General features: G+C 45.6%; 2 protein-coding genes across 3 annotated transcripts in view; both read right to left on the reverse strand.

Annotated features, from left to right (window-relative positions):
- USP49 (ubiquitin specific peptidase 49) overlaps window positions 1-879 on the reverse strand; it is a 95167-nt gene extending 94288 nt beyond the window's left edge. The window contains exon 1 of one of the 2 annotated variants that reach the window (XM_045071068.1): window positions 741-879. The gene's annotated coding sequence lies outside the window, so the exon portion shown is untranslated. The remainder of the gene's footprint in view (window positions 1-740) is intronic. The other variant, XM_045071075.1, reaches the window with a different exon arrangement.
- On the reverse strand, window positions 547-12735 carry MED20 (mediator complex subunit 20). Its single transcript, XM_004739922.3, has 4 exons — window positions 12508-12735; window positions 9777-9931; window positions 2872-3125; window positions 547-1245 (listed from the first exon to the last, which is right to left on the reverse strand). Exons 1-4 carry the CDS (start codon window positions 12519-12521, stop codon window positions 1030-1032), a joined length of 639 nt encoding a protein of 212 aa, XP_004739979.1. The 5' UTR covers window positions 12522-12735; the 3' UTR covers window positions 547-1029.
- Window positions 12736-12740: the final 5 nt, after the last annotated feature.

Here is a 12740-nt window from a genome sequence, read left to right on the forward strand (position 1 = left end):
GACTAGGCCCCCACATCCATTTTCTCCTTCATCTTTTAGTCATGGAAGCCCCGGGGTTTTAACTGGACACATGGTCAGTGAAGTAAGAGGCTCTATGTCCCAGCGCCCCTTTCAGCAAAGTGTGGCCACACTGATTTGAGGGACTCCAGGTCATATCCTTTAAAAAGAAAGTGCTTTGCTCTCTCTTTCCCTGGTGTACTGCAGACACGGAACTGATGAGTCTGCTTTGACCTGGTGGGCAAGGTCAATACCCCAAAGTTGGCTGAACAAGACAGAAGGAACCCAAGGTCCTGGTGACCATGTAAAATTAAATCTGCCCCAGACCATTTGATTACATCTGTACTATCAGAAGAGAGAAGAACCTTCTACCAGGAGCCACTGTACTTTAGGTTCTCTTTGTTACAGCAGCTTGGCTTACAGCTCAACCTCATTCACAACAGAACAGAAAGATGCCAGAGGGAGACTCCAAAGTACTCCGGCAGTATCCTAGAAAAGTCAACTCACAGTTCACTTCAGCAAACAGGTCAAGAAATGACAGCCATCACACCAAGTTATGCCTTCTACTCCTTCTCCAGGAGAGGCCCAACTGCATCCCTGGAGTAGAGGAAGAGGCTTTTATTACAGCCCAGCACAGCACAGCACAGCCCAGTCCATCCACTGTGGACCTAGGCCAAATCTGCAACAGCTGGAGATACAGACTGCTTTCCCACCAACACTGGGCAGGGACAGCCCTGTCCTACCTTTTCCCTAAAGCAGGAAAGCTCCACACTTCTCCATTCTTCGTAATTACCATTCTTGAGAACAGGCCAAGTCCAGTAAGGCGTAGGGTGAAGCAGCTGCCGGGGGGCTGTGTGTGAGGGTCAGGGGAGGGGAGTCCAGATCCCCAGAACAAAAGTCATAGCTGAGAGGAGGGAGAGAAGCCTCCATGTCTGCCCTGGGTTTCTGGGGTCCAGGGGTCTCAGGGTGCAGCCCTTGATCTTCCTGTACCGACCCCCTGGTGACAGAGCTCAGCTAGGCAGCCACCAGTCACTAACGAATCCCAGCCACTGGCACCTGCTGCTGCTTGCGGATCTTATTGAAGAGTTCCATGTACTGGATCATGGTATCTGCTGGGCCATAGACGGCATCGTGTCTGTTCCCAAACACTGCGGGAGCCCCTGGTGTGTGGCTGCCTAGAAAACTCTGTAGGAACTCGAGCAGCAGGCTCCAGCAGTCGCTAGCTACCACACAGGGGCCATACTCCACCTGGGAACCAAAAGAACAGAGAACAAAGGTGAGTGCAGGCAAGAATGAGGTCTTCTGCTTCTCTTGCACCTCTTGCCCCTTGCTCCCATCTTCTCCAACCCCAAGCCCAAGACACACACCTTCTAACAGTATTGCTCCACAGGAAAAACTCAAGCCACACACCAGGAATTCCACATTCCCTTTAGGGATCTCTGACATTCTCATCTTGGGAATTATCGACCCACAGCCCCCACCCACAAGACCCAGGACAGGATACAGGCCCCTTCTGATGATCTCAGAACTGTACAGTCCCTGCTATGGTGCATGAAGATCCAAGGAGAGCTCAGGAAAATTCTGACAGAAAATGAAGAACAAGAGAATGTAAAAGTGTGTATGTATCTGTGTGTGTGTCCACAGGGGGCAAAGCAGACACACATGCTCTTAGGTCTCTTTAAGACCAAACATTACCCCCACAATGGACCCCACTTGACCCTAAGAAGTAATTTCCCCACCAATGTGGCAAGGGCCAAAGGAGATACATCTTACACTTTCTCAATCCTTTCTCCTATTTTTTCACTGGAAGGATGGCAAGGAAAATAATTAGTAACCATGAGGAAAAACACGTAAAGAAAGAACTGGGATATATTTGTACTATAAAGCTGGAAATAGGAAGGACAGGCAGACAGTGGGTTCCCAGTGGGTCTCAGCAAATGCGAGGTGTATCACAAGCCAAAAGGGGTCAGGAAATCTTGGTCACAGGGGTCCCTGGAGTTTCAGAACAGTAATTACTGCTAAGGCCCTTTTCTCTACCTGGAATGCTTTGTGAGTCTCATCTATCCCCATATCTCTACATTTTAAGTCCCTCTTTACATGCTACTCCTGAAGAAAGCATCCCAATCCTCAAAGTCAGCAGTGTTCTCATTGGCCTGAATTCCCAGAGCAATCTGTGCCCGGGGAATGTCTTACAGACTAACTTCAAAAACACTTTGTTTCAGCTTTGCTCATTTACTATCATACGTTTTCAAAAGGCAGGCCCCTGTAGCTCACCTGTTTTTTGGGTTTTTTTTTTTTAATCTCACACAGTGCTGGGCATGTGGTAGACTGAGGAATTTCACTGGTCCCAAAGCCAGCTATTGCCACATTCTTTGTGGTTTCCAGTATACACCTCAGAGATGAAGTCTCCCCCCGCACACACACCTCTTTCTACCATGCAAGAAAATCGACAGCATGTCAAAAGGAAAAGCTCATCTTGCTACACAACCTTTGTGACCTATCTTAAGTTGTACTATGGAAAAACTATGTAGACACATGATTTAGGGCCCACCTCCCAAAAGTTCCTGCACAAAAAGTTGCCCTGGTTTGCTCCAGTCCTTGTGATGGGTGACTGGTCCCTTCTCTTCTCCAGCAAGCCAGCCCTCCTAAGCTTTCTATCTGCTCTGACCCCAACGTCCCATTCCCATCATGGACCAGAGCCTGAATGATTAAAGAAAAGGTAAAGGCCACAGGACAGAGGAGCACACAGGCCCTGGAGACAGGGATGAGGAAGGCATAAGTGCCTGTCTGCATTCAGAGGGGTGAGAAAACCTACAGGGCCCTCTGCTGAGCAGCGCTTCAGCACACAATGCTCCTGCTTCCCCAAGGTCTTACCTCTACGGAGATTCCCCGGGCACTGGGCCCCATGGTGACTGTGCCCACCTTTACTAGGAAGTCACAGTACTGGTAACGGGTACCCCGTGTCTCAATCTTGCTGGCCTTGGCACTCTGGAAGAAGCCCTTGAGTTTCACCATGAGCACGTCGAAGTTGGTGTCGGCAATAAGCCAAGGGCCATTCTCAAAGAGGGCGAAGCAGCTCAGAGGGTACTCTGAGTTGTGCATCACGTACATCAGCTTCCCAGCCTGACCTGCAGGGAAAGAGAGCCTATCAGCATCAAAATCTTCATCCTCAAATCCCGGGATAGAGTCAAATGTGCACAACAGGGCCAGATGGCAATCTGCCATTACCTCAGCCATCTTGGAGGGCAATGGCCAGGGGTGGAGGGTGAAATTCCCCTCACCAACGATCTTTTTCAAAGAGGAAGAGAGAAGAACGGCAGGCAAGGCAGCATGTGGTAAAACCCGGCTCTACAGAAAACGTGAGGACCACAAGGGAATTTTGATAGAGCTAGTAACAGTTTAGTTCTTAGGTTGAGAGATGATCTCCTAGATGGATGCTTGATGTCAAATAAAATCTTTAGCAAAAAAAAGATTTTATTTATTAGAGAGAGAGAGTGAAAGAGAGAATGCACATGCACAAGCAGAGGGGAACAGTACAGGGAGAAGCAGATTCCTTGATGAGCAGGAAGGTGGATGCAGAACTTGATCCCAGGACCCTGGCATCATGAACTGAAGACAGATGCTTAACCGACTGAGCCATCCAGGTGCCCAAACCCTTGGAGTGCTTTAAAGTATTAGCTGATTTGGGTGATTTCTCTGAGAAATGAGTTTTCTCACTGATGATTACTACTAGAGATTCTCTGCAAGAAGAAAGAAAAGCTACATATATTTGGTTAACTGAAAATGGAAAGCAAAATCCCCCTCTCATATACAACAAGAATCAATGGATAGACTACCAAGTATTTATTAAGACTTAACTATAAAATATTTATTAAGTACTTAACTATCCCTAATATTTTTTTTTTAGTTTTTTAGTTTTTTAAAAATATTTCATTTGTTTATTTGTCAGGCAGAAGGAGAGAGAGAGAGAGGGCACACATACCAGCAGGCAGAGGCAGAGAGAGAAGCTGGCTCCCTGCCAATCAAGGAGCCCATGCGGAACTCGATCCCAGGACCCTGGGATCATGACTTGAGCTGAAGGCAGCGGCTTAACCCACTGAGCCACCCAGGCGTCCCTATCCCCAATATTTTTTGCAAGAGTTTAAGAGGCAATGCAAGTGGAGGACTTAGCACCTGGCCCAGGAAGCTGATGCTCTCATTAAAGACAGGTGAGGGACACCTGGGTGGCTTGGTCAGTTAAACATCTGTCTCTAGCTCAGGTGATGATGCCAAGGTCCTGGGATCGAGCCCCACGTCAGGCTTCCTGCTCAGGTGGAGGTCTGCTTCTCCCTTTTTCTCTCCCTCTGCCCCTCCCAACTGCTCTTTCACTCTTTCTCTCTCAAATAAATAAATAAAAATCTTTAAGAAAAAAAAATAAAGACAAGTGAAAAACTTTTAAAGAGACTGTAAGACCAAAATGCTTACATGGGACAGACCAGAAGTCTTCTTGGAAGGAAGATCAGAGCAGAAAGAGATCAAATTGTGCAAGAATCAGCAGGAAAAACTTTCATGGAGAAAACAGGACCTGAACTATGAAATGAGGAGAGGATAGAATTCAGCCGCAAGGAGGAGGAAAGACATCCTAGGCAGGAATGAGAGTTTAACAGTGGGAAAGAGAAGATGGGGTGGAGACAGCTCTACACAGGCCTCCATTCTGCTGCCACTTCCAAATCTCAACAGGCTCTGTGCCAACTGCCCCCCACATCCCTCCTGACCACCTGCTGCCAATGCGTACCTTTCACCTCCTGCCAAACCCAATGCAAAAAAAACAAAAGTACCCAAAGATGATCTGTCATTCTGTTCTTGTGCAAACTCACTGTAACTAATTCATACTATAGTTGTCTGCAGTTCTTACTGTCTTAAAAATATTTTGAAAGTCAGCTAAGGTTTTTGTTTTTGTTTTTAATGAAGAAGGCACTGCCAATTGTTTACAAACAATAGTATTTTTTAAATCAAAATAAAGTATCTTTGGGGATGCCTGGGTGGCTTAGTTGGCTGAGTGCCTGCTTTTTTTTTAGAAAGATTTTATTTATTTGACAGACACAGATCACAAGCAGGCAGAAAGGCAGGCAGGGGTGGGGGGGGGAGCAGGCTCCCTGCTGAGCAGAGAGGCCAGAGCTCAATCCCAGGACCCTAAGATCATGACCTGAGCTGAAGGCAGAGGCTTAATCCAGGCACCCCTAAGAGTCTGCTTTTGGCTCATGTTATGATCTCAGGATCCTGAGATCAAGCCCTTCATAGTCTGCTTTGCCCTCTTTCTCTCCCCCAGCTTGTGCTTTCTCTCTCTCTCAAATAAATAAATCTTTTTTTAAAAAGTATCTTTATATCAGCACAAACTTGTGAAGCAAGCAGAACCAGTGTTACTCTCCCCCTTTTACATACAAGGAAAATGAAGCCTATAGGATTCTGGACCAGCAACAGCAGCAACAGCGCCACCGCCTGGGAACTTGTTGAAAATGTGGATTCTCTGCCCTGGCTGATACTTACTGAGTGGAAAAGTCTGGGAGGTACCCCCACAACCTGTGTTAACGAGCTCTCTCGGTAATGTTAATGCTGGCTCACGTGAAAACTTGTGATCTAAAGGCACAGAGTCAGCAAGGAGCAGAAGTGGAACTCCAATCCGGGCCTTCTGACCTCAAGTCTATTGCTCCTTCCATTCCACCCCACTGTCTGCTACCAATGTGTCCTCTCCCCAACTAGACTGTAGCTCCTTAAAAAGTAAAGGTCAAATCAGGAAACAGAGCCTCTGACAGGTAGTTTCATAGATATGTATGCCATCTTATATCTGTGCACAAATGTTTCGTTTTCCAAATGCCTTCGTAACTGTTCTCTCTTTCAATTCCTACATCCTTCCTACTGAAGGCAAAACTAATGGTAACACTGTGATTTTACTGATGATGAAATTCAGCAGAGCTCTTATTTATTAAACACTACATGACAACCTCAGTTCTAAGTACTTTGCATATATTATTTAATGACCACACAACTTATTTAATGACCACAACACTAGGGGATCAGTACTATGATAGAACAGTCCTGGGAAGATACAGAAACAGACCATGTAGCAAATAGTTTCATCAGAGGGGATTTTTTTTTAAGTTTTATTTATTTATTTGACAGCTAGAGATCATAAGTAGACGGAGAGGCAGGCAAAGAGAGGAGGAAGCAGGCTCCTCGCCGAGCAGAGAGGCCTACGTGGGGCTCGATCCCAGGACCCTGGGAACACGACCTGAGCTGAAGGCAGAGGCTTCAACCCATTGAGCCACCCAGGCGCCCCTCATCAGAGGGGATTAATAAAGGAAACAAAATACCAGGGTTGGGAAAACAAACAAAAAAAAAAAACCAAAACAAACAGTGAGGCCACTCAAATATTAGCAGCACAGGAAGCTACTATAAGAAATAATACTGCTGGGGCATCTGGATAGCTCAGTGGGTTAAGGCTCTGCCTTCGGCTCAGGTCATAATCCCAGTGTCCTGGGATCGAGTCCTGCATCGGGCTCTCTGCTCCTTGGGGAGTCTGCTTCCTCCTCTCTCCCTTTGCCTGCCTCTCTGACTACTTGAGATCTCTGTCTGTCAAATAAATAAATAAAATCTTTTAAAAAATAATAATAATAATAAAATAAAAAGAAATAATACTGCTTATTAGGAATAAGAAATACTTTCTATTAGCAGTAGGAAGCTACTGCTTCTCTAAGTCTGGAAGGAAAAAAGAAAGGATGTATTGTCATTCGAGCCAGGCACAAGGGGCACCCAGCAGGAGCTAAATCCAAGGGATAGACACAGTCACATCCGGAGACACTGCTCAAAGCAGGAGAGGAGATCCTGTGCTCTTTCTTCGGTCCTCTAGCCTTCCCCACTGCCCCTCACTGGCCAAAGGTGACTAAAAGGGGCCTGGCAAATGCTGATGGCAGGGAAAGTATGGGGAATGGGTCTACAGGAGAAATAGGCTAATGACCGGCACAGAAACGGTTATAGGTTGTGGAACTTCAATAAGTTGCATTTAGTATGTGACCAGGACTTAGTTCTCTGGTTCCATGATCTAACCTCTGTGCTCTGGAACTGTCCCAGGTCAAATTAATGCAGAGCCAAGACTAAGAGAACCCAGGCTCTCTAATTCACATGCAAACGTTCTCTAACACAGGAAACAACAGATGTTGGCAAGGATGTAGAGAAAGGGGAACCCTCTTACACTGTTGGTGGGAATGCAAACTGGTATAGCCACTGTGGAAAACAGTATGGAGTTTCTTAAGAATTTAAGAAACTACCCTACGACCCAGCAATTGCACTACTAGGTATTTATCCAAAGGATATAAAAGTACAGATTCGAAGAGGTACAGCATCCTGGTGTTTACAGCAGCATTATCAACAATAGCCAAATTATGGAAAGAGCCCAAATGTCCATCAACTGATGCACGGACAAAGAAAATGTGGGAGATGTATAGATACATATCTACTATCTATATATACATATGTCTATACATTTACTACATCTACATATATTATAGAGATGCATAATGGAATATTAGCCATCAAAAAGAAAAATCTTGAGATCTGCAACAACATGGATAGAAATAGAGTATATTATGGTAAGTGAAGTAAGTCAGAGAAAGACAAATACAATATGATTTCATTCATATGTAGAATTTAAGAAACAAAAGAGTTTAACATACAGGAGGGGAAAAAAAGAGATAGGGTGGAGCAAACCATAGAAGACTTTTTTTTTTAAAGATTTTATTTATTTATCTGACAGACAGAGATCACAGTAGGCAGAGATGAAGGCAGAGAGAGAGAGAGGAGGAAGCAGGCTCCCTGCTGAGCAGAGAGCCCGATGCGGGACTTGATCCCAGGACCCTGAGATCATGACCTGAGCCGAAGGCAGAGGCTTAACCCACTGAGCCACCCAGGCGCCCCGAAGACTTTTTTTTTTTTAAGATTTTATTATTTATTTGACAGAGAGACTGCGAGAAAGGGAAACACAAACAGGGGGAGTGGGAGAGGGAGAAGCAGGCTCCCTGCTGAGGGGCTCGATCCCAGAATCCTGGGATCATGACCTGAGCCGAAGACAGACGCTAAACAAGTGAGCCACCCAGACACCCCACCATAAAAGACTTTTAACAATAGATAACAAACAGGATTGAAGAAGGGAAGTGGGTGGCGGCTAAATGGGGTGATGAACACCCGTTGTTACAGTAAGCAACATATCAGTAAATTCTACTCCTACTACTTCTAATATACGCTGTATGTTAACTAACTAGAATTTAAATAAAAACTTGAAGAATAAGAAAGATTCTCTTTGCCTCCCTACCATCACCATCCACAGTCCATCTCAATATACTTAAAACAAAAGATTTTTTTTTTAAAGATTTTATTTATTTATTTGACAGAGAGAGAGACCACAAGTAGGCATAGAGGTAGGCAGAGAGAGAGAGAGGAAGAAGCAGGCTCCCCTCTGAGCAGAGAGCCCGATGCGGGGTTCGATCCCAGGACCCTGGGATCATGACCTGAGCTGAAGGCAGAGGCGTTAACCCACTGAGCCACCCAGGTGTCCATAAAAGTTGATTTATTTTTTATTTATTTTTTTATTTTTTTAAAAGATTTTATTTATTTATTTGACAGAGAGAAATCACAAGTAGATGGAGAGGCAGGCAGAGAGAGAGAGGGAAGCAGGCTCCCTGCTAAGCAGAGAGTCCGATGCGGGACTTGATCCCAGGACCCTGAGATCATGACCTGAGCCGAAGGCAGAGGCTTAACCCACTGAGCCACCCAGGCGCCCCACAAAAGTTGATTTAAAGGTCAAGGTCAGGGGTGCCTGGTGGCTCGGTGGGTTAAAGCCTCTGCCTTCAGCTCGGGTCATGATTCCAGAGTCCTGGATCGAGCCCCGCATCGGGCTCTCTGCTCGGCAGGGAGCCTGCTTCCTCCTCTCTCTCTGTCTGCCTCTCTGCCTACTTGTGACCTCTGTCTGTCAAATAAATAAATAAATAACTCTTAAAAAAATAAAAATAAAAAAAATAAAGGTCAAGGTCATGCCAGTGAGATATCCAATGCCACTGACTAGGTGTGGGAATCTGAAAGCCTTTCTGCACGAAGTTCAAACACTCTAAAGCTGTGAAAGGATCATAGACTTCCGGACCTAAAAGGAGTCTCTCTCAAACTGAAGAGTGTGTAAAGATCATCAAGGGAGCTGGCTGAAGTGTAATTATGAGGCCTATAGCACCAATCAGGTGGTAAGGAGAGCCGGGACTCTGCAACTTTATTTTTTTAAGATTTTATTTACTTATTTGAGAGAAAGCTAGAGAGTGAGAAGGAGGGAAGAGGGAGAAGGAGAGAGAGAAATCTAAGCAGATGCTGTACTCCGTGTGGAGCCTGATGCAGGACTTGATTCCTGAGCCAAAATCAAGAGTTGGATGCTTCATCGACTGAGCCACACAGGTGCCCCAGGACTCTGCACCTTTACCAAGTAATCCAGATGCTTAGATGCCATTAGCCAGTGACCAATCACCTGAGAATCACAGCTTTAAAAGTGCAAAGTGCAAAAAGACTAAAGCTTCGGCCCAGTCTTAAGAGATAAAGGACCAAGATTTAATGCATTCAGAAACATGTGCCACATGTTCAAGAATACCGCCCTTAGCAAAAGAGCATAAAGATTTCAATAGAGAAAAAAATATATTTTTTTCAATGAACATGAATGTCAATCAACTCCAAGCGAGGTTCCAGCCATCCTGCAGATCCATCTCACTGACCTTGGCTGCCAAGAGTGGAGGCAGCTGTGTGGTAGGTCTCACAATCCACACAAAATGTTCCTTGCTTCTCTGCCCCAAGCATCTCCAATTTCCGGGTGAGGAGCTCCACCGTCTGCTGGACACTCTTGCCCTCAGCCACAGGCATCTGGGACACACTGGAAGGGAGAGGACCAAATCATCAGTACCCAGAGACCTAGGTGCACTCACTGAGCCATTCACTCAGAATCACAGAACCACAGCTCTTCAGGGCCAGGAGTTCCCCTGATCCTCTCTCTCTCATTTTAAAGACAAAGAAATAGAGGCTCACAGTTCCTGAGAGCTCCACTGAGAACTAGAACACAGGTCTCAGGACACTCTCATCAGTACAGTGAACTCCATATCACACCAATGTTTCCCAAGCAGGACATGTATGTCAATGTTCAAGAGAAGGTTTTAAGGGAGCCTGTGTGGCTCAGTCGATTAAGCATTTGCCTTTGGCTCAGGTCATGACCCCAGGGTCCTGGGATAGAGTGCCACATCAGGCTCCTTGCTCAGTGGAGAGCCTGCTTCTCCCTCCCGCTCTGCCTGCCACTCTGCCTACTTGTATGCCCTCTCTGTCAAATAAATAAATAAAATCTTAAAAAATAATAAAATAAAATGATTTTAAAAATAGTCTCATTTTAAAAAAAAGAGAGAAGGTTTTAAATGGTAGAGATTGAGCAATCCGTAACATTGGGTCATATGAGAAAGGGATGTCCTTTGTGATTCCTTCAGTTCTGACTATATAGGGAAAATCTCAATCTGGGGTTAGTATGTCTTTACACCATTTCCCTAACACTTTGAATGTGCACTGTCTAGAACAGTAGCCACAAGCCGCATGTGGCTATTTATATTTACACTAATAAAACAAGTCAAATTAAAAAGTCAACTCCTCAGCTACACTACCCACATTTCAAAGGCTCAATAGCCACATGTGACCGAAGGCTAGTGTATTCAACAATGGTGTCAATAGAACATTTCCGTCAATGCAGAAAATTGTAGTCAACAGCCCTAGGATCCAAGAGAAAGCAAGCCTCAAGTTTATAATCTTTAGGAATGAGAGGTAACAGTGCGTACAAGAATAAAATCAAAACAATGAAATAAAAATGTTATTTTCAAGATTTCCTTCTATGGTAAGTGAAACTGGCTTCCCCTTTAGAGTAGTAGGTAACAATCATTTCGCATCAACCATGTACCAGGCAGAGTCCAAAGGCCTTTAGACAAATGAACTCTTTGAATCCTCCCAACAGCCCTATAAATGAGCTATTATTTATATCCTTGCTACAAACAAAGAAACTGAAGTACAGAGGGATTGAGTAACTCGCACAAGGTCACAGAGCTTGGTTTGGTGTAGCAAGATTTGAAGCCAGCAGGCTGGCTCTGTGTTTGTGTTCTTATCCATTATACTAGATTGTTTCCCTGGAGACGTTGCTGCCTATTAAAAAGTTTTTAAGGCAAAGACATAAATTTAAAAGAAAACAAAAACTACTGCATGTGGTACCTAGCTATATAAAAACTGCATGTTACTGAATTTTGGAAGACACCACGTAACTTTATGATCAACTACATGAAGGTATAAAAATGGAAGTCCTGCTGTTGCTAAAAATTGTCACAACTCTCCATCGAAAAAGGCACTCACGAGCAATGAGATGACGTGCCTTGTTGAGAAACATAAGAGAATCCCTAAACTGATGTTATAGGGGTCAGAAGTCCCAGGAATGTGAAAAACTTAAGGGTCCCATTCCCTCTCTTGTCTTCTACTGAAAGAACAGGGGCTTCCAGAGTTCCAAGGCTCTATGCTACAAACTTTTCATTCCATCCCTCACACATTCCCCCTTACACAAGAAGACTTAGAAAAGGCTCATGATGTCCACTATGGAAAACAAAACTGCAGTAACGGACAAGCCAGCAAGAACTAGAGCTACCGGAAAAAGTAGTTCCCACGGGCTCTGGCCACTAACTTCAGGATATCCCAGCCTCCAGCCCTCTCTTACTGGAAACATGCTAATACTTACCAATATTCAAAACAAAACCAAAAAAGACCTGAAATCTACCATTTTGGAACCCATGCCCCCAGGCATTAGGCCCATACCTTTCTCTGCCACCCTACTTATATCATGTCAGTAAAAGTCCATAGAAACTAGTCCAATCATATAATTAAACACAGTAGGAACCCTCATCTGACTCCAACAGCTTCTCCCTCCCGCCCCTTAGACTGAAAATCTTAAAACGGCCACACCAGAACCAGACACGGGCTGGTCTAACTTCATTAGGTGGCTGTAGGGAGGGGCAGGAGAAAACCTGGAAAAAAAAGATGGTTCCCCCGTGGCCTATCCTGCACCCCCTCTAGCCCCGCCTGCAGATTGGGTCCCAGTCCGGACAACCTATTTCCAACGCTTAAATTCCGCCCCTGGCAGCCCGATGGCCTCCTGGGAAGGAAGAAAAAGGAAGGAGTTTCACCACCGATGGGCTCCTGGGACAAAACCTTTTACCTGCCGCCTTCCAGGACGAAAAGAAGCATCTTTGAGCAAACAAACCCAGAGAATCCGCAACCCTCACAGTGCCTCCCTCACCCACACATTCCGAAGACATCTTGCTCAGCTCGTGGAGGACCGCGGACCCCGGTACCGAGCCTACTCCCGGGTACACTCCAGGCTCCTTAGGGCCCTTCCCGACCCCAAACGCCGCCCCTCAAAGTCCCTTGCGGGCCTACCAAGTCACTCCCATGGTACCGGGCCAGGAGGGTGAAAGGAATAAACAGTTAAATCACAGTGGTCTCCGGCCGCCCACACTAGACGAATCCACCCTACTGCAAGCTTCTAACGAGGGATGTGCTCCGGAAATGAGGTAAAAACAGAGCGTCCAGTCGACGCGCCCACGAGGAGCGGGGGCAGGTCTAGGCACCTCCTCGGTGACGCCTCCAGTGACGTCACGGCTCAACTCCGG

The sequence above is a fragment of the Mustela putorius genome, unplaced genomic scaffold (assembly GCF_011764305.1).
Source record: "Mustela putorius furo isolate JIRA1106 unplaced genomic scaffold, ASM1176430v1.1 tig00003983_pilon_pilon_pilon, whole genome shotgun sequence".
NCBI lineage: Eukaryota > Metazoa > Chordata > Mammalia > Carnivora > Mustelidae > Mustela > Mustela putorius.